At 38.4% G+C, this 20,393-nt stretch overlaps 2 protein-coding genes across 3 annotated transcripts; both read right to left on the bottom strand.

Moving 5' to 3' along the window:
• Nucleotides 1-10,214: 10,214 nt before the first annotated feature.
• Nucleotides 10,215-15,823, bottom strand: bub3 (BUB3 mitotic checkpoint protein; the record flags this gene model as incomplete). Of its 2 annotated transcripts, XM_082543075.1 has the most annotated exons (8): nt 15,640-15,823; nt 13,406-13,600; nt 13,246-13,315; nt 12,992-13,143; nt 12,323-12,481; nt 12,035-12,212; nt 11,578-11,794; nt 10,215-10,600 (listed from the first exon to the last, which is right to left on the bottom strand). In XM_082543075.1, the coding sequence occupies exons 2-8, from the start codon at nt 13,598-13,600 to the stop codon at nt 10,591-10,593; spliced, it is 981 nt and encodes a 326-aa protein (XP_082399201.1). In that variant the 5' UTR covers nt 15,640-15,823. The 2 variants fall into 2 exon arrangements, with proteins under 2 accessions (XP_082399201.1, XP_082399202.1); XM_082543076.1 differs by lacking the exon at nt 10,215-10,600 and having other exon boundaries at nt 11,574-11,794.
• Nucleotides 15,824-17,488: 1,665 nt separating this feature from the next.
• On the bottom strand, nt 17,489-19,029 carry hmx3b (H6 family homeobox 3b). Its single transcript, XM_082545090.1, has 2 exons — nt 18,445-19,029; nt 17,489-18,164 (listed from the first exon to the last, which is right to left on the bottom strand). The coding sequence occupies exons 1-2, from the start codon at nt 18,722-18,724 to the stop codon at nt 17,572-17,574; spliced, it is 873 nt and encodes a 290-aa protein (XP_082401216.1). The 5' UTR covers nt 18,725-19,029; the 3' UTR covers nt 17,489-17,571.
• Nucleotides 19,030-20,393: the final 1,364 nt, after the last annotated feature.

Raw genomic sequence — 20,393 nt, forward strand, 5'->3', positions numbered from 1 at the left:
TTGGTTGGTTCAGTTAGTTATTTTTACCATTTTGGACTGAAGTGGCCTCAACCATCTCAGTCCTATTTTTGTTGTTGTTTGTTTGTTTTATTTCTGTAGTGTCGTTATTGAATCATCTTAGGATACAGCAGAATAACAGGAATGGTTTGGAATCAGCCGATGCAGCTCTATCTCTGTAGTTCTTAGATGTTATGCTGCAGCATTTTGGTTTAAATTCTGGTGTTTTAGAGTCCAAACTATCGTAATGTTCTTAATCATCCAAACGTAACAAATGTATATTAGTGTCTCTATTTCATGATTGTTGGTCACCACTGTTGTTACTTTGCTATGACGGAGTCGTGACATAAATAATTTGAAACTGTTTTTAGAATATTTAAGAAGTAAAAGTGAGGTTTGCTGAAAGACTTGGAAAAAAAGTAGGGTTTTTAGGTAGATGTTTTTACTTATATTTAATATTGTACCTAATTGCTTCCCTAAAGCTATAAGGTATCTGTAATAGTGAACCCCATATACAAAGTCATTTGTCACTACTGGGCCACAAGGTTTCTTCAAAGCCTTATTAGTGAGATGGAGGGCATCCATCAACAGCTTACCCTGCTCTTTGAAAGCATGCAGCATGTCTCCAGCACAGTAAAAGACTGGAGATTAGGAATGGATGGCTGGCCACAGGGACAAAGAAAAGTCTGTTGGACAGCGCTGTGGTGACTGGGAGGGGAGGCTGAGCGGAAATGGACATGGAGATCAGACCAGAACATAGTGTGACAATGTAACAAGGTAAACTGATCCAGGCTGTAATTCCTCTAAAAAACTGAATCAATGAGGGTTCTGTTAAAATGGAAATTCTCCAGGATATCGAGTTTAGGTGAATCTGGAAGTACATAATCAGCTGTAAATTTACAGCTGTCCCTTGCTGTAGCTGTACGAATATGTCTGGTAACCTGCGGATGGGTGTTCTGAACATCTCATTGAACCAGAACATTCATGAATTGAACCTATCGTTTGAACCTACAGGTGTCCAACTTTGACCTCTCGTCATTCAATATGGTCCCAAGGGTGGCTAGGTCAGGTAGCTGGTTTGACATTTTCTTTGTACAAGACATGGAACTCTTGCAACTTAGAGATGAAGGCCTAATCCCTCTCAAATAACAGCGAACAAGCCGCTGTCTCAGCCACAACCATTGTGTTTCTACACCACAGTAACTGTACTCACATAGGTCAGTCAGTACTTGAGGACTTAACTGTTTTTCCTCTCCAAAATGTTTGCTGCACTCCCTTTCACCTGCAGTTTCCCACTAGAATGTCAGCACTGCGCAAATCCAACAAACAGTTTGACCCCATTATGTGAGCGGCACATCTTCTGTGATGTTGCTGCTTCAGCTCGACTAGCTCAAAGGTTCTGATCAGACCCAGGTCAATGCACTCTTTTTAACTGTAATATTTTCTGAGATGCAAGCCTGTTTCATCTGTAGAGGGCCCTAGAGATGAAATTGTGTTGTACTCAGAGCCTAACCCTACGTGATAACCCTGTGGTTTACTGTAAGTGGGGAAATGGGTAGGAATAACTCCTGGCTCTGGTTGTGCCCTAACATAAACACTCTGAACATCAAAATACCTGAAATTGCCAGTGAATTTGTATTCAGCAGTTAACAATTCTCGACTTTACTCTGCATCTCTTATCTGCCTGTAATTACAGCGGCAATTTTGGTCCCGGTTTTGACACTTTAATGTATCCTGAACTCAAAAAAACTGGCAAAATCTTACACAATCACCAGAACAGGTCAGGTCACCCAAATTTGAAAATGCTGTTTTTCTTACTTAAATCTGGCATGTGTCCATTTTTGAGTTATCAACCACATGGGATTTGGCTAAATTCAGTGTAATTAGTGTAAAAGCTAATTCAATCTGTTCATGGAAAGGTGTTATGACAATGGGTGGGGTGGGGGAATAAATCCATATATTTTGAGAAATTTCACAAAAACAAAACTGATCAGAAACCCTACAAATATTAATCGAATTATTGCAAAAGCATTACCAATGTGTGAAATGGACAAACATTACAGAGTACTGTGTGCTAGTACTAAGATATCATAGTAGATAAGTAAAACCTTGTACCAGTTTAGTTCAATTAAATTTTATTTGTGTAGCACCAAGTTGTGACAACAGTCGCACATTGAAAGACCCTCCAAAATTAGAAACCATTAGACAGCGCTCTATGATGAAGTACTTAAAAGTGAAAGTGGGAAGGAAAAACGCACTGTTGGTACTTTTGTACCAACAGTTATTCCAGATTTTTTTGGTCATGGATCTTACAGACCAAAAAGCTTACATCCATCCATAAACTCACGCAGCTAAAAATCAATGGATACACATTTTAATCTCCAGTAAACATATTTCAATCTTTATACTAAAGAAATAATGGGGCCAGGATTTGTGAAGATGTAGAAAAATGAATAAGGAACAAAATTCTGCTTCCCAAAACTAAAAAAGAAACAATCGAAAGAGGTAAATCAGTTATGAATCATTGATTGAACTGACAGCTCAGAGATGTGGGTGACAAGAGGGTTGAAAAAGGCTTACAAGCAAACCACTGCTATACTTTAAAGTGTTGTGATGTAATTTTATTGCATGTGTGAATAGTAAATGCTTAAAATACTCACGTATAGCACAGTATCCATGAGGAAATCAAAAAATCATGAGCTGGGAATAATCCTGAAAAATATCAGCAAAAGCAAATAGTAGATATTCCCCCTGAGAACTTTCTTGGCATCTGTATTTTTATAAAACTGATGTATGAGAGGGTTAAGAGTGCTTAAGAGAATAATGTACTGGTGTAACACAGCGAAAAATCTTTGAATGCATTTTACTGCAGCATAAAGTGTAATTTTGGTGAAAATACAACTGCAAGCTACATTTTACAGGCTTTTATACAACTACTACAATGTGATGATAAAAGGAGACGAGCCGCCCCTCTAATGCCCACCAACCCCTATTCTGTCACCACTACTTTGCTGAACAGCAATAAAGCTTTCAGAGTGTGAAAGCAGCAGGACTCGTAAGAGATTAAACATTTTCCCGCCTCTTGCGGATGTTCGAAATTAAGTGTCATCGAAATTCTATTAAATGTTCAATTTAATGTTTAGTTTTTAACACATTTCAGTGTCCGGAAAAAAAAAAGAAAAGAAAAGAGGAAATAATCAAACAGTTGTGTATTTATGAATAAATAAATAATGCAGGCAGGAAGAGACAGGAGGCTGCAGAAATTAGCCAGTTTTGAAACAACTTTCAAAAGCACCACACTTGAACGAACCTACAGGACAACAAAAGACATACAGGAGTGAATAAAATAAAGCTTCCTTGCCAATTACTGTTGCGAATGCGGCCACGGTGGGGCTTTTTGTGCTTCACACAAGCAGTCTTTTCTCCCCTTATCCCCGGCTATTGAGAGGGATACATTAGCCTGGCAGGATGGATGTGGTGGAGAGGAGCAGAGCAGAGAGTTCGCAGTCATACAGCTCACTTCACGCCCGGTATTACAGATCTCTTATGATTTCACTCACAGTGCTCGCACACGATGTGATTTTTCCAAGTTTTTTTCTGCTTCCTAAGACTTCCACACAAATCTGCTCACTGTGCTCTTTTATCTTAAACATTTGGGTACAAAAGAGATTTTAGTCTTGGAAGTCAGTCTACTTCATTAAAACACGGACATTTAAACGTTGCTGAAAAACTGTAACCTAAACAAGTAAACCACTTCGACACTGATATGCTTTATTATGCTGAATATGCTTTATTTTATTTATTTATTTTGTCGCAATCATACCTCTGGACCACCTCAGCTCTTTATTATTTATGACAATTCCAGCAGGCTCTTCAGAGTCACAGTTATGTGTGAGTAAATGCTGGGTTAATGCTGCGGATAACAGCATCCATCATGCAGTTTCATTAGCACTGTCCTCTGACCCCTTCCACATAATGTTGTGAAATGTGTCAGGTGCCAGATTATGGGGAGGCATGACGATCAATACAGAAATAAGAGAGACGCGTGCGATGTTTCTGGCCCAGCTGCAGAATAAACCTTCATCCAGCATTCTGCCGCCTGTCACAAATCTGAAAAACAAATGCACTTGCCCACGGCAAGAGCCATCAATAATAATATAATGTGTGGACAATGATGAATTAGAGCCAGACTTCTCAGTGCATTGCTGTTCTACACACAGAAACATTATTGGATGAATGAATTGATCTCTGTGTTCACATTAGTTTGCTTAATCTGTATTTGAGTCGATGGGACAACATACTGTTTCACTTCACCGAATTCAGAAAAGTTTATCATGTCCAATAATCAAAAACTGTTTATGAAAGCATCTCCTTTTTTGTCTCATTGATTAGGCAGCATAATGCACCGCAATCACTAATCACTCAGACAAAATGCACTTAGAAAATGACAAATGTATTTTATATTCAATAACATCGATTTTTCCCCCCTTGCTTAGGTAACAGGTTGGAGCTTAAACAGAGGGGCAATCAAATGTATTTCTCTATAACAATTACCGACGCTAACTTTGGACAAAGAACATGTTTAAAATAGGTCGTTGTGTTTAAACAAAGATGTAGTAACAGTTCAAATTCCCTTCAGTTTTTGTCACTGAACTGCTTGGGATCTGGGATGTTGCAGTATGATCACATCAACAGTTGCTGCAGGTTTGTTGGCTGCACATCTGTGATGCGAATCTTTCGTTCCACCACATCCCGGTGCTCTCTCTTCATGTTTAAGAAATAACTCTGAGATGATTCGACCAGAACTTTTTTCGAATGTTATGTTGTCCAATTTGGTGAACCCGTGTGTATTTTAGCCTCGGTTTCCATTTGGTTGCTGCTTCAAGGTATAACATGCTTTGGGTTCAGAGATGCTCTTCTGCATACTTCTTCATACTTCATACCTCTAACCTCTGGCATCAACAAGGCATTCCCTGGAGATGGTTTAGGGGAAAGATCTCAGTAGATCAACTGTTTCTGAAATACTCAGACCAGGCCATCTGGCACCAACAACCATGCCATGTTCAAAGTTTCTTAAATCATAGTTTTTCCCTAATGATGCTTGTTTTCAACTTCAGCAGGTTGTTTGGCCATGTTCACATGCCTAATGCACTGAGTCATTGCCATGGGATTGGCTGATTAGATTTTTGACATAATGAGCAGTTGAACAATTGAACAGGTGTAACTAACAAAGTGGCATTTGAGTGCATATTATTTAGCATCAGTACTGCCAAATATCGTAGTATAACTTGTAGTTTTTAAACAATACTATGGTCAACCTACATAAACGTCCACAGGTCCTTGTATAAACTAGTCAATATTATTGAATACAAAGAAAGCTAATACCAGAAAACAGCTCCAAGCAGCTTCATTTAAGTAGTTATGTTACTCTAGACCCATGAGATCCTCATGGCCCACAATGACAATAGCATTGGTATACATGTTCCTGTGATCAGTGTCTTGACCCAAATGTCACAGGGCATATACAAACACAAAAAGCAATAATAGTCCTAAGGGTTTTCATTTTCTTATAATGCAGGATTTAGACAAATAAATAAGAAGCAAATATAGATTGATAGTGAAAAGGAAATGGACTATATTGATTTGAACTGAAAATGAAGGCCACTGGCTACTGTGGCTTTTCCTTTCACCCATTGTGACCTGAGTGTTAATATAAATGCAAGTATTTAACCTTAAGCTATGCTGTATGATTGCATGGTAAGCCCAAGTTTAGCTGTGCCTTCTTCTATTTGACACTAACACTTAATTGTCTGATAATGGCTGTCTTGAAATTGTATTCTGCAAGGGATTTTGCCAATAACCTCTAATAAAGCAGGTTGAAATGGATACAAGGAGTAAGTTAAATCTTGGCCACACTCACCCAGAGGCACAGAGGAAACTTGAGCCTCAAAGATTTGGTGCATTAGTTCTGCTAAGCTAACCGTGAATGCTAATTGCAGGAAGGACAAACTGTAACCCCTGCCCTGTGGCCATGAACCCATTAAACAGCACAGAGAGTTCATAGGTATGGAGAGTGCACAAAGAGGTTTGCCTGAAAAGACCTGCAATCTGATTTCAGTTTAAATGGGGATACCTACTTACTGTTTTTCAAAGGTTCCCCGGGGATGTGCCCTCCCTGTATTTAAAGTAAGACTGCTTGTCACTCCAGAACTGACCGCAAATCATCTGTACAATGCAAAAGGTTCTGGAGTCTGTTGTGTGAGACAGAGAACTTGGGTGTCTCTCTACAGGACAGATCAGTTATGTCTAAGTGCTTGTGGTTTCACGCCCTGGAGGGTAACAACCCAGTCATGGTAACATATGACACCCTGTACATGGAAAAGGTGTTCTTTATGATCAGGAGCAATAAAGCATTGCCACTGAATCACCAACCTTAATTATTTAGATTGAACTTTCATTTAGGCATAGATTGCTAAAAACACGCCAGACAAAATACAAAACCATGCTAGTGATAAAACATTACCAGGAATGCTATTATGCACAACAGTATCCCAATTTACATTGATTGCATGCTAACGTTTGCTAATTAGCACCAAACGTAAATGTGTTTGCTCAAAACCAGATGCCGGACAAACCAGATTTATATTTGACATTTGATAAAGTATTTGTCCCTTTCATGATTTCTTAGTTTTTTCCATATTTCTCACACTTAAATGTTTTAAATCTTCAAATAAATGTTCATATTTGACAAAGGTAACTATAAAAAAATCTGCATTTTATTACTTTATGAAAAAGTCACAGCTACTTTCTGCCACTGAATGTGCCATCTGCATCTGCTAACCACTCTTCTAAAGAATAAGTGGTCAAATGGTCCATTTATGAGGCCTTGGACAGTTTACATTGATGGAAGATACACACAAGTGTAACTGATAACCTGGTAGCCGAACGTTCCACATATTAATGCTTAAGTTTGTTTACGCTGTTTGTGTAAAACACAGAAATACATTTATTATGCGATGCCCTTTATAGTGAAGTTAGTCTAAATGTAAAACCTAATAAGATGTGGTAGTGTGATTAACACATTAGTGGCTCAGTAATTTAAAACAGCATTTTGTTACACTGGTATAATTTCTTTCAGTTTCTACAGTCTCCAAAGTAAAGATCATGGTCTTGTCCTCCCCAGATTTAGCATGCTGTGTCCACTTCATCCAAACTTCGGGGGAACGAAACCCAACCCTTTCACTCGGGCATGGCTGTGGCCTGCCTCGCTCCTATCTGCCCCTGCCCCAGGGAGGCTTTTAAAGGAACTTTGGTGGGCGAGACAACATCTTCTCAAGAGCATTGTAGTTACATTAGAGCGTAATTAGGCGATAAAGCTTAAGGCCATGTAACCCACTGCTAGGTGTCACACTCACAGCTATCCATCTCTTTTACAGGGCTGACAGGGGACAGGGGCACTCCTCTGGGAGCTGGACTATAGTAAATTAAAAATCTCTGGGCATGACAAGGGGGGGGTCACAGATATTTGGTTTGACATTCCATTTTGGCTCATAAGCTTTGCGCTGGAGATTAGGTTAAATACAGTGCAGTCCAAATCTTTATTTAAATCATTTAAAAATATTTAGAGACCTTATAAAAATAAGGTCTTTAAAATTATAAAATTGGATTACATTTCTTTATTAAATTAAATGTATGAATGATATTTTAGAAAAATTACAAAATAAAATACTTTTTAACCTCGCTGGTGGCATAGTGCTATGAAAAAGTACTTTCCCCATCCATATTTTTTTTTTGCATGTTTTTCACATGTTTGAGATCATCAAATAAATTGTAATATTAGACAAAGATAACTAGAGTGAATGCAAAATGCTATTTTGAAATGATGGTTTCATTTATTAAGGGGAAAGACCTATCCAAAGCTACCTCACCCATGCCAAAAAGTAATTGCCCCATAAAACTAATAACTGCTTGTGCCTCTCTTGGCAGCAAAAACTGCAATCAAGCATTTGTGATAACTGACAATGAGCCTTTCACATCACTGTGGAAGAATTCTGACCTACTGACAATTTTTTTTTGATTCAGCCCATTGAAGGGTTTTCGAGCGTGAACCTTCTGTTTAAGGTCACACCAAAGCATCTCAGTTTTAGGGCTAGACTTTGACTAGGCCACTCCAAAACCTTCATTTTGGTTTTTTGAGCAGAGGTGAGTTTACCGGTGTGTTTTGGATCTTTGTCCTGCTGCATAAACCCAGGTGTGCTTGCGCTTTAGGGCACAAACTGATGACCAGACATTCTCCTTCAGGATCAAAGCAGCTCCAGACTATCACTCTATTGTAATTTTAAAATTTGTTTGATAATTTGTGTAACAAATATGCAAAAATAACTGAAAAAATGTTTGCCCAGGAAGAGGGCAAACATTTTTCATAGCACTGTAAAGTATTAAAGGAGGCTTTGTTAGGGTGTCAGTAAAACCTCGAACACTGAACCATAGTAGGTGTGCTGATATGGTTATGAAATCTTGTAATCAGTTTTCTTCCAGCATGAAATATAATTTATGCTCATTAAAAATTACCATAGTTTAATTTTTATCATTTAAAATTGTGATTTCACAATTAAAAGCTTGAAGAAACTGCATTATAGCATGGTGTCACTTTGTGTCTTTGTGGTCTACAGTAAGTAACAATGAAACGTAAGACAAACCAGAATGTGGTCAATATTTTCCTGATGCATCATGTGATTTCCCCATTTTTCCCCAGCTCACGAACAACGCAGGGCTATCATCAGCTTGATATAATATTAGAAACCAGTCTTGAGAGATAAGGTGTCTGCTGAAGGTCATCTGCGCCCTCTTGAGTGAACATAAGAGCCCTTTGTGGTTGGGTTAAATGCACCTGACAGGCTGTTGGAGGACAATCACCCATTTTAATTGTCATGTAACGGTTTCATGTAGAGCCAAAGTGTCTGCAACACTTCAGTGGTTGGAAATCAGAGCCCAGCCACACAACCACAGATGTGGTTATCTGAACATTTGCTAGAGGAAATTTAAAAAAAAAAAGACATTTGGAAGAACATGCTGATAGATAATCCAGCTATCTGCAACAATTTGTTAAATTATAGAGCTTAATACATCTTTTAATAAAAGGGTTGGAAAAATACTAACCGCCTTAATGCACCTTTCAAATAGACTGCTAAATTACTTTTTCCTGTGTAACACCTATCCAATATGGGTTTAATGAACACACTAAATTTCGCAATTTAGTAGAAGCCAAAAATGGCAGGAAACAAGGTAATTCACTACACCCATAATAACAAACCCCTGCCCATTCTCCCTCTATTTCCATGAATGCCATTTCATATTAAGCTGCAGTCCTAATCTAACGTCAAAGACAGACTCATTATCGACAATCACAGGAATTAGTTACATCATTTCACCAAAGTGGACTAATCATTTCCAGGATACTGCAGAAGCAGATAAAACCATTTGGGAAAAAATAGGATCTCTTAAATAGAATAACTGACATCTATATCTTCTCTCATGCTTAGGCTGAAAGGTTTCAGAAACTGCATTAGATGCCATTGAAAATCTGCGGGAAAAAGACATCGCTTATATTTTTCCAGAGCTGCACTGTGCCAGTCGTATATTACCAAATACTGCATTACAAAAGCCTGTGTTGCATCTAATTCTGTCATCAGTGTAACAACTGGCACAGTCTATAGATAAATTCAGTGATAATAATACACTTTTAAAAAGTTTTAGCCCTCTGAAACATCACTGCTGTCATCTGCTAAAACAGCAGAATTAGCTCATTGTTTATAGGTTGGAAGTTACCATAAATCCACTACTAAGGGATATATCTATATCTGGGGAGAGAGAGAGAGACAGAGAGGGAGAGAGATGTATATACACACACACTTAAAAATGGATGATGAAAAAAAGGATGATTAAATAGGCTGGGTCATCAAGTTTAGTTGTTTTTTTCTCCCAATTTTCCCCAGTAATAAACCTGGATCTTGTTTAGGCCAAAGACCTCTGATGTCTATCAGCAGAGGTCACTGTCTGGGGGCAAGTGGAGCCCACAGCAAGATGAGTGGATCATCACTTTCCCTCAACACATCATCAAGAGAACAATCCTTATTGCCTTGACACATTCCTAGCATTTCTCCAGCTGTTGTTCATGCAGGTAGTATGTGACAAAGTATAAATTAACTTCATGATGGTCATATTTGAACATTTATTAAATTCCAAGTATCAAACTGTGAGCACTGAAAGACTGATCCACGAACAGCTGCAACTGTGCCTTGTTAAAATGTCAAAATACCAAAAAGACCAAGGGGAAAGAAAAGTCAAAAAGGTACAGTATATACAAAAATGATTTTAGTCGAGAAAGAACAAGACAAATACATAAAAGAATGAAATATTTAACACAGACCAGAAACGAGCAGAAAATGTAACAACTGTTACTTAAATTACAAATGCGGTTTGGGAATGGAAAGAAATGACAGGAAACGATATAGTAATGGTACACTGGATGCCAGCAGATAAATCCAATGTGATAAAGGCTTCAAAGGCAGAGGGAAGTCTTCCTCTGTGCACTTAGGTTGACCTGTAAACCAAAAAACACAAGAAGAGATTCAATTAACTTGAGCAATCACTGAATTGATACATGGAGACAAGTCATATCCCATTTGGTAACTACAGTTTTGTATCATTGCTTCTTTTCGAAGTTCTCGACAAAAGCCACTCACCTTTTAATTAAGTCGGTACTTTAAAATTACTTTTAACATCTGCTTATTGAGATTACAATCAGTCTTTCTACATCTAAAAGCTCCAATGAAAAAAAAAAAGCACATTTAAGGCATCCTGAGGTGAAGGAAAAGATAACCTTAAAGAGATTTGGATTTTTGGCCAGAGTCCCAGTATAGTCATGGCTATGATATACACCACAAAGATAAGCCTCAAAATGCCAGGTCGTGGTTACCAAACACATGACAAGAAACTGTTGAGCTCTGCAACCAGGTTCTAGGGACAAGTATGGCTGACGGTGAAAGAGACAATCTGGTATTTGAAAAGTATGTTGTGATGTTTATAGACTATTATGGATGTTTACCTGCCAGTACCTATTCAGCTTACTCAAATAAAGCTGAAAATGAACTCTAATAAAATCTATGATTTATTTCAAATTAGATATAGAGGGAAATATTAAGAATTCCTTTTAAAATACTTTAGGTCTGGATTGAAAAACAAGTCAAAAGAACACCTCAATTCTTTTGACTTTGACAAAACAGGGGTAGTATTTATAACAGGCCCACTTTAATGGACTGCCTCATGCTATATAGAAGGTTTATGTTTATTTGGTCACTGAGTAGATATTTATAACAGCCACAGATGTACAAAGTGAAAGGAGGACTTCAAGTTCTCATCTATCTTTCACTATCGGATATTGAAAAGTGGATGGACAGAGATAAAGATCAGCATATGCTGCAGCTCGACCTGCACATTGTAAACAGCACTGCTCAGAGATTCAGCGGTATGAAACTGCCATTCTGAGCACTTTGCACAGCAGACAAGAGGAAGACTCACTTGGGCTTTGTCTCGGCATCTGTGACCTGGCGGATAAAGATGGCATCCTCTGGGTGGCTGATGTCTCCTTTCTCAAACATGTAGGAAGCGGCGATTGCAAGCATGGTGCCATCATTATTAAAGGCCAGTGATGCAATACTGGTTGGATACCGATGGAACTGACACAAACGCTTCTTGTTGAATGGATCCCAGATGTTCACAAAGCCATCTGAGCCACCTGGTAAAAGGAGAGGTTCAAGGTCAACCTCAAAAAGTTTTCGGCCTTGTTATTGCTGAGATATGGATCTATATTAACAAGAGTTCTGGATGCAACCTTGGCAGTTAAGAGGTGAAGGTCAGAGAAAAATCTAAGATATTTTCTGTAGCTGACTCTTTTTGTATATACATATATAAGCTAAGACAGATCTAAGAATAAACAAATACCTGCTTTTGTCAAGTACTAACTAGCCAATCTTACCTGTGGCAAAGGTGTTATGAACACTGTGAAATGAGATGGCATTGACAGGATAAACATGCTCGATTCCTTCTTCCTTCAGCCTGTGGCACTTGAAAGCGTATTTCTTCTTCTGAACTTCCTGGCTTGGGTCCAGGTACTCTACAGCTACACGTCCCTCAATTGAACTCAAGACATACCCCTGGAGCCAAGACAGAAAATATGAGGTTAAAATTTGACTCTATATTATCAGGTTCTATTAAGAACAAATTATCAGCCAGGTTTTAACAGTCTTCATATTTTATAGTCTACCTGTTTGTTGGGGAAGGCTCTAATGCAGCGCGTCTGATACTTCAGACTGGACTCTCTTCTTTGCTGCACATATCCCATGTTTCTCAAATCCCACACCAGTACTCGTCGTCCTGCTGTGCCAACAATCAGCCTATCTCCAGCCACAGAGAGGGTATACACCTTTGACAAAGACAAGTTATGAGACAAGATGGCGACATCACTAGCAGTGCCAAAAATCATATGAAATGTATATGCATACAACATTACTTAACCACATGCAAACATATTAAACTTAACATCTTTTTCTTTGTTAACCATTATGGGAAAGTAAATGAATACAATTACAATGTCTAATGTAGGGAGCTTTCTAGAAAATATATTAATAGCTACATCACTGTGTACCAGTATTAGGAGTAAAGCCAAAATAAAATGTAAATAAAATCCATCAAAAAATTTTCCTGTTTTCATTAATAGTCTTATCAACTCATTCTCAATAACAACTGCTAAACCTGTAATGCCCTCCTGAGAATCCAAAATACTTTGTTGCTTTGAAAAAGGATGAATCTCCAAAAATGTCATGTTTTCTTTTTTAAACTTTAATAGCAATTCTAGTGATTTAGATCTGAAAACATGTATATAACAATCTTATAAACAATATGGTTAAGCTCAGTGGTGGCTCTACTGCTTTACCTTGTCTGGCTGAGTAAAGGTGCCAGCGTTGCAGGGCGTTCGTGGGTCCCACAGTCGAACTGATCTATCCCAGCTACCTGTTACCATGACATTAACTTCTGGGCAGTACTCTACACAACGAATGGCAGCATCATGTGTTCCAACAATTGTGTCTGTTTAAAGAGAAGAAACCAGCAGAATATAGATGAAAGCATTCCAACAAATATGTTTTACTACTGGAAGTTTTTAATCCACCTACCAGATTAGTAACATACCTTGGTCTGTGTTCAAATCATGCATTTTTAACTGTGCATCTAAACCTCCACTCCAAGAATGTGTTGGATCCTGAAAGTTAAAGGTTTATCATTTGAGCACACCAGACTTCAAGGCTATAACATAACAAGAAGAAACCTAAGCAGAAAATATGTGACCTACATAAAATGCACAATCCAGAACTGGAGCCGTGTGCTGGTACTTCATTCGCATGGTGTTGCCTCCCACGTCATAGAGACGGACAGTGCAGTCCCAAGAGGAAACCAGGAGAAACTGGGCTGTGCTGGGACTGAACTTGACAGCAGAGATGCCATCCTCTGGTCCCTGATTGAGCTTGTACTCGTTTGAGCCTGTCATCTGCAGCAGAGAAAAATGAGCAGGCGATTTCAACTTTAATAGTAATCAACCCTGCAAGGTGTTTTAATGCAACCTAACTGACATTTAGACTGGAATCACAACAGGACACAACAGAGGTCAAACATTATAAACTGGGCTGTTAATTTCGATCTAACTGCCCAGTTTTAAATACTGCTCCACTATGAACATCTATGACACTGTCAAAACACATATTTTATTCATTTCCTCATTCATTTGGAAAAAAATGTCTGTACAGAAATTTTTAACACTTTATTGGGCAAGGAGCTATATTTGGTAACTTAATAGCCAAAATTAGCACCCCAATGCTTCATATTGAAATTGTAGAGCCATGGATTCCTCCCAGTGAGTCAGCAAAGATCAGGTCATATATATATATATATATATATATATATATATATATATATATATATATAGTTCCAGTTGTATAGTTGTGATAGAAGTTGACATAGGTGTTGTTTGTTTAGGATTTCTAGAAATTTGAGACGTGTGTGGCATAAAAACTGTAGCAACATATTTGATCATATGACCTGTTCACCTGAAACTGGTACAAGGGATGTCAAGTCCATTTTAGACATACACCGGATGTATCTAGCAAGCCATACTTGTGTTATGAAAAACAAACAAAATAAAAAACTATTATAAACGTAGGACAGCAGATGTCAATTGTATATTGAACCTTGCCACAAGTTTGTGTAATAACATAAAGTGATTCAGTGACAAATGTATTCCACTTGACATTTTCAGGCTATAAATAGAACCACAGATGCTATATTTAGTTCATTTTATAAGCATACATCCATGTATTTTTTACCGTGAGTCTTGTTACTGCTAAAATTGACTTAGTATTTCAATATATGCGATTAATTTATTTTGGACTGAATTACATGTAAGAGAAAATAAGTGGTACCACCACTAGTTATACCATTTCTTACTCCTTGTTATACATTTTTTTGTGCTTTTTACATACATACATACATACATACATGTGCTTTTTACATACATTTTCTGTGCTTTTTTTGGAAGTCGAATTTCCCAGAGGAACCCACCCGAGGGATTAATAAAGTTCTATCTTATCTTATCTTATTTACAATTTCTGCATCACCGTTTTAGATTCATTTTAGGCTTCACTGTTAATGCGCACCTTCAAAGATGGCTGGATATTTATGTTCTCTCTTTTATTTTGCATTTGTGTAGTTGGAACTTTTTTTTAAGTACCATGCCGTATATAAACCCTAGATCCAGGTGGATACACATGCAGCGAAAAAACTTAAATTGTTGCTGAAAATGATAAATATTTAGTTACAATGTCTTATTGGAAATTATGTCACCTTACAGAAGCTTCAAGTATCATAAGGCCTGTGACAGAACAGGACTGCTGTTATCGTTGTGACAAATGCCAGTATTATTCAAGATAAAAATGTTTCCCTAAAATCTCTAAGTTTTTCCAGTACTTTATTTTATAGACACACTTTTTGGAAACATGTTTACCTAAGATGGGGAGAAGTCATTATACTGATTGTGATTTGCAACACAACGTGCTCCAATGACACTTCAGATTTGAAATTTTGAATTTCCACGTCTTTCAGTGACTCCCTTATAAAGGGTTACTATTACTTAGAAGTTATTAGTGGCTTCAGTGAAAACCAAACATGCGTTTTCATACACATTATAAAGCTACATAAATTCCCTGGTCGCAAACACAGCCTAACAGCAGTTGGTTAAAGGCTTTGTTGCTTGTTTTCAATGCAGCCCACCGACAGAATACCCGCCCCAAATAGTAGCTAGCAACCATATAAACTAAAATACATGTTTATATGCCTTTCTGTCAGTTGAATGACTGCGCTACTTGTGACTTTATAACCGCATTACTTTTTGTTCCACACTGACTGGACTCATTGTTCAGTTAAATCCAGGAATTACACCAAGCCCACTACTACTCTTGCCACTGGTGTTAGCTAATGCTAGCTCGAAAGGGCAAAAGCAACGAGCACAAATGTTAGTAGTTTCACTTCACTTACCGCTTCAGTCAGATGTCGTTCGGACGTGATCAGTTGGTTTATTTGCCAAGAGCGATTATTATACCTTTTTAGTTAACTATAAAAATATATGAATATACGAGAACACAATGTGGCTGCGTGAGGATAGCTCGCTACCGACGGTCCACAAGGCGCTGATTGGTTGAAAGAAATGTTCAAGTTCGCGCCTGCGATTTCATTGGCTGAGCTGATTTCTATGGTTATTTCCGTTGTCTCAATACAGAACACGTGACATGGGTCCCTTTTCTGTCTTACGCCGTATTTCTTCCTAGAGCCTACTTTCTAAGATGAATAGGCCTGATATCTATCTATCTATCTATCTATCTATCTATCTATCTATCTATCTATCTATCTATCTATCTATCTATCTATCTATCTATCTATCTATCTATCTATCTATCTATGCAAGCATTTATCTGTGGTTTTACTCTAAAATCATGAAGTTGTATAGCTCATATGTTAAATAAACAGGTAGCAGAAAAGCTGAGAGAAAAGTGAGCACATTTTGAAACAGGCACCTGTACAATGCGCCTTTTTTTGTTGTCCATTTTTTTGTTTTTGGCTTTTTGCTTTTGCTTTTTGAAGTTTGACTAGGAGTTTACCACATAAATTAACCACCATAAATCAACCATATTGAGGCACATGTAATGGTATATTTTAGTTTAAGCTGCTCTCAAGCGCTATTCAATAAGGAAAATAATAAAAAAAGAATAATAAAATAAAGCATATAGTAACGTGATGACTTTATGAAAAATTAAGAAGGCCGGCTCTCAATCTTTCTGATTCATTTTGTAATTTAGGCTAGTACATTCTAATTTGTGTGGATATGTGACAGTTTTCTTCTTCTAATTATAGGACATGTTTTCCGCAATACTTTTTCTTAATTATATAAAGCAAAAATTATATGATGAAAAGAGCTGACGTTGAGGCCTAAATGCTTCACAGAAACCCAACATTTGGTTCATCCAACGTTCCTATTATTTAGAATGCAGTTGTTTATTTTTCTAAGTGATCGGTATAAATATTGTTGCCACTCTAATGCTGATCCGTGTTTTATTTTCGATAGGCTCGAAAATAAAACACGGATCAGCATTAGAGGAAGCGAACATACCCCTCACAAATGTTTGAAACCAAGAACGACATGACTTGAATAAACATTCGTGTTGCACACACCAAGGCTATATAAAAGGAAACATTTCTTGCTTGAATTAATTTTTACTGAGTGCGAGACCATATAATATACAGAATTTCAATAACAACATCAGAAGAAAACCATACACAAAAAACAGAGGCTTTTTTGGCTTTTTCATGGCTTTAAAATTACGCCAACCACTGCGTCAAAAAGACAAATGCCTGTATCATCTGCAGTTGTTTTTTTGGTGGTGGGGGGGGGGGGGGGGGGGGGGGGTCTTTTAAGAATGACATGATTGTCCTGACTATTACCAAGTGAGCTATAGGCCTATGGGAGACAAAGGCTGGCAGCCTAATTTAAAGCCAACAGTATTGCACAATATTGAAAAATATTTAAATATTTAATTCCACATTCAAACACTGACACAAATCTCTGTAAATTACATATAGACAGCCAACCCTGTTCAACTTAATACGTTCAAATATATGCACCCAAAATGGATCATAATAATTAAAAAGAAAAAAGAAAATAACCAGAAAATCCATTACTTTTGTTCCCCACACGCGTGGGAGCTGTAAAAGGGACCCTGTCTTGCTCAAGGACACTTTAGTAGAAGAAAGCATGATTACAAATAATAATAATAATAATAATAATAATAATAATAATAATAATAATAATAATAATAACTGTGTCCGTTCAATCTACAAAATATACAAAACAATTTTTTTTCAGTTAATCACTCTCATTTAAAAACATATGTACAATGCTTTATGACACAAATGTTAAACGGGTCTCAGCAGTGGGACTGGGTGAGAATAGTACATGTGGTGGGGGAAAGCCAGGAGTGCCTGGCCGCCCGGTGAGTTTGTAGCAGGGCCCCCGCTCGTTTCTGGGGCTCCATTCTCGTGGTAGAGTATGGGAACCCGCACAATCCTCTGTGCCGCCGCATGGCTCAGGTTGGCCGCCTCCAGCTCGGCGGCCAGCTGCCTTTTCCACTTATTCCTCCGGTTCTGGAACCAGATTTTCACCTGCGTCTCGGTTAAGTGCAGAGACGCGGCTAGGCCTGCCCTCTCTGAGCTGCTCAGGTAGCGCTTAATGTCGAAAGTGGACTCCAGCTGAAAGACCTGACTTCTGGAAAACACGGTGCGCGTCTTCTTCTTCCGACAGGGCTTCTTCTCGGAGTCCAGCTCGTCGTTTTTTCTCCTCCAGTCGTCCTCCTGGTCTGTTTCTTTCTTTGGCTCCTCCGAGTCACTTTCATCCAGGGCGATGTCATCGTCGGCGCTTTCATCTTTGGCATCTTGATCACTTTTCTGGAGATCCGGAGAGCGCCTGTCCGGTGCCTGTGATGCTTCTCTTAAGCTGACCTTCTCAGACCCTGGAGAAAAACATTTTATTTTGTTAAAACCTATTCTTCAACGACAAACAATTCTGCAGTGAAAGCTATCCTACCTCTATTCTATTTTCCCCTTTATGTAATTGGTTTATTGTTGGGATACATTAAGTTTAATTTAGAGTTTAAAGTATTTAAAACGTTTTTATTAAGATTTACGTATCCATTCACGATGTTGAATACACCACAGCTTTTCCCGATAGAAGAACGTGAATTAATATTAAAACACTATACGTCCCTCGTCTAAAGCAAAACAATAATTTACCTCCAGTCCTAAAATGTGCTCCAAGCGTGTAGGGGTACCACCAGGTAGATGCTCTTTCCAGATATTGCGCGGATAGTCCAATTCTCTGTGCTGGCAGCTCAAATCGAGGAACAGACAAATCACCGAGCCGAGAAAAGAAACTGCCTTCCAAAACCCCCTTGTGCGAGCTGAGGATGCTTTTTGGCTTCGTGGGTTTGTCTTCAATATTCAGCAGGTTCTTTATGGAGAACGGCGAGTCTTTTGCAGGTTGGCGAGCCTCTTGAGTATCAGAGTCTGCCATCACCGTTTACTGTCCGACAGGGATCACCATCAAAAGCTGAAAAAAGATATTAAACAGATCTAAAGGATTCTCTGGCGTTAAAGTCCGAGCTAAAATAGTTCGCATAAGATGGAGGGAAAACTCAGAAAGTCGCGTAAAGCTGTGCCCAGCTTCCCCCCCACGAGAATGATCAGCGTGAGAGCGCAGAGATCACTGAGTCAGACTTGCTCCCGACCGTAGTGATGAAATAAAAATGCCATCCGAGTTAAAGCGTGCTCGGTCGCTGCTATTGGACAGGTACAATAGCAAATGGGATTTGAGATGAAACCGCGTGGGGGTCTGACAAGAATGGACTCCAAAGAAAAAGGCCGCGCGAGAGTTTTGGCTTCGGGCTCAGCAGTACGCACCCACTTGTCAACCAATTAGATAAAAGAGGAAAATGTATCAGGGTTATGAGGGGTGTGCGCGAGCCACAATTACCTGTCAGTAAATTGAATAAATGGTCCATTGATTAAATGGTCCAGCGAAATCAAGCAACTTAGCCTTATTAAACAAATTACGCATAGGATTTACGCACGAATGTAAGCTACGATATACAATAACAAAATGGCGAAGTATTATTCTTAACGCACAAAAAGATTCAGAAAATTGTTAAATATTTAGTCATTTAATGATTTTTGTCATTAAACGCGGACGCTGAACACTATGACGCACGATTTCGGCGTGCCACTATTCTGTTGCGTCCTGACGCGCGTGTGTTCGGCAGGAAAGCTGTTCGTTTCACCTGCACCGGAGCGCATTGACTTCGGTGTAATTTTATTAGCCAGGAAGCGCTACAGGCAGACATCAAATTGAATGTTTAACCATCGTGATAAAGTCTTTTCACATCAGCTTAGTACCAAAGCAGACAAACCCACAGGGGCAGCAGGTGATTTAATGCGCGAGGATGACAATAGGCCTGTTTCTGTCACACATACAACAGTGCTAGTACTTGAATTAAGCAAATTTCAATTGTGTACCTGAAGAGACATGTATAAGAGCTGTTTGGTCACATTTTATTTGTGCGTATGATGAACGAAAGAAAGACCAGGAAAGAAAATGAATTTATAAGTACACTGCTTTTCTGATCTCTATTTAGACTAAGAGCATATATCTCCAAAAACGGAAGAGATATCAACATTTTGCGTGTCTATTTGGTATAGGCATACGCAAAGAAAAAAAGAGACACTAAAAACATTTAAGATGCACCATTTAAACCAAAGTTGAAGCAAATGCAGAGAACTAATCAAACAAATTGAATTTGCTCAACCTGCAAATATGCAGCCTGTCCTTTTAGCTCGTGGAGCGCTCTCCAGCTCTAGAGGACAACACTGTGTTTTGTGAAAAGCTACTTGAATCCTTGCATAATTAGAGGTCTCATAGCTGTGTTAAAGATGGGGGCGGAGAAAGAGGCTAGCTGAGCAGCATTTTGCCGATGCAAAGTGAAAAGCAAATAGCTGTGTTTTCATCAGATTATGTTCATTAAAGAGAGGGGGGGAGGGTCCACGAGTCAGAGTGGATCAGAGGGGCAAACAAAGTACACTCAATCAGTGATGTAAATGCAGGCTTGATTTTCTGTTCTATCTTTATGTGATTAAAAAAAGACAGAAATTTAGGTTTAAAGAACAGGTGTTTGTATGCAATTACACTG

The sequence above is a fragment of the Aulonocara stuartgranti genome (assembly GCF_965226115.1).
Source record: "Aulonocara stuartgranti genome assembly, chromosome: 8".
Lineage (NCBI taxonomy): Eukaryota > Metazoa > Chordata > Actinopteri > Cichliformes > Cichlidae > Aulonocara > Aulonocara stuartgranti.

Bases quoted from the DNA above. Each gene is read 5' to 3' on its own strand.
- hmx3b (XM_082545090.1), bottom strand. From the start codon at position 18,724: ATGGCAGACTCTGATACTCAAGAGGCTCGCCAACCTGCAAAAGACTCG. The intron at 18,165-18,444 runs GTAAATTATTGT...GTTTTTCTCCAG, and splicing joins AGCACATTTTAGGACTGGAG to GGTCTGAGAAGGTCAGCTTA.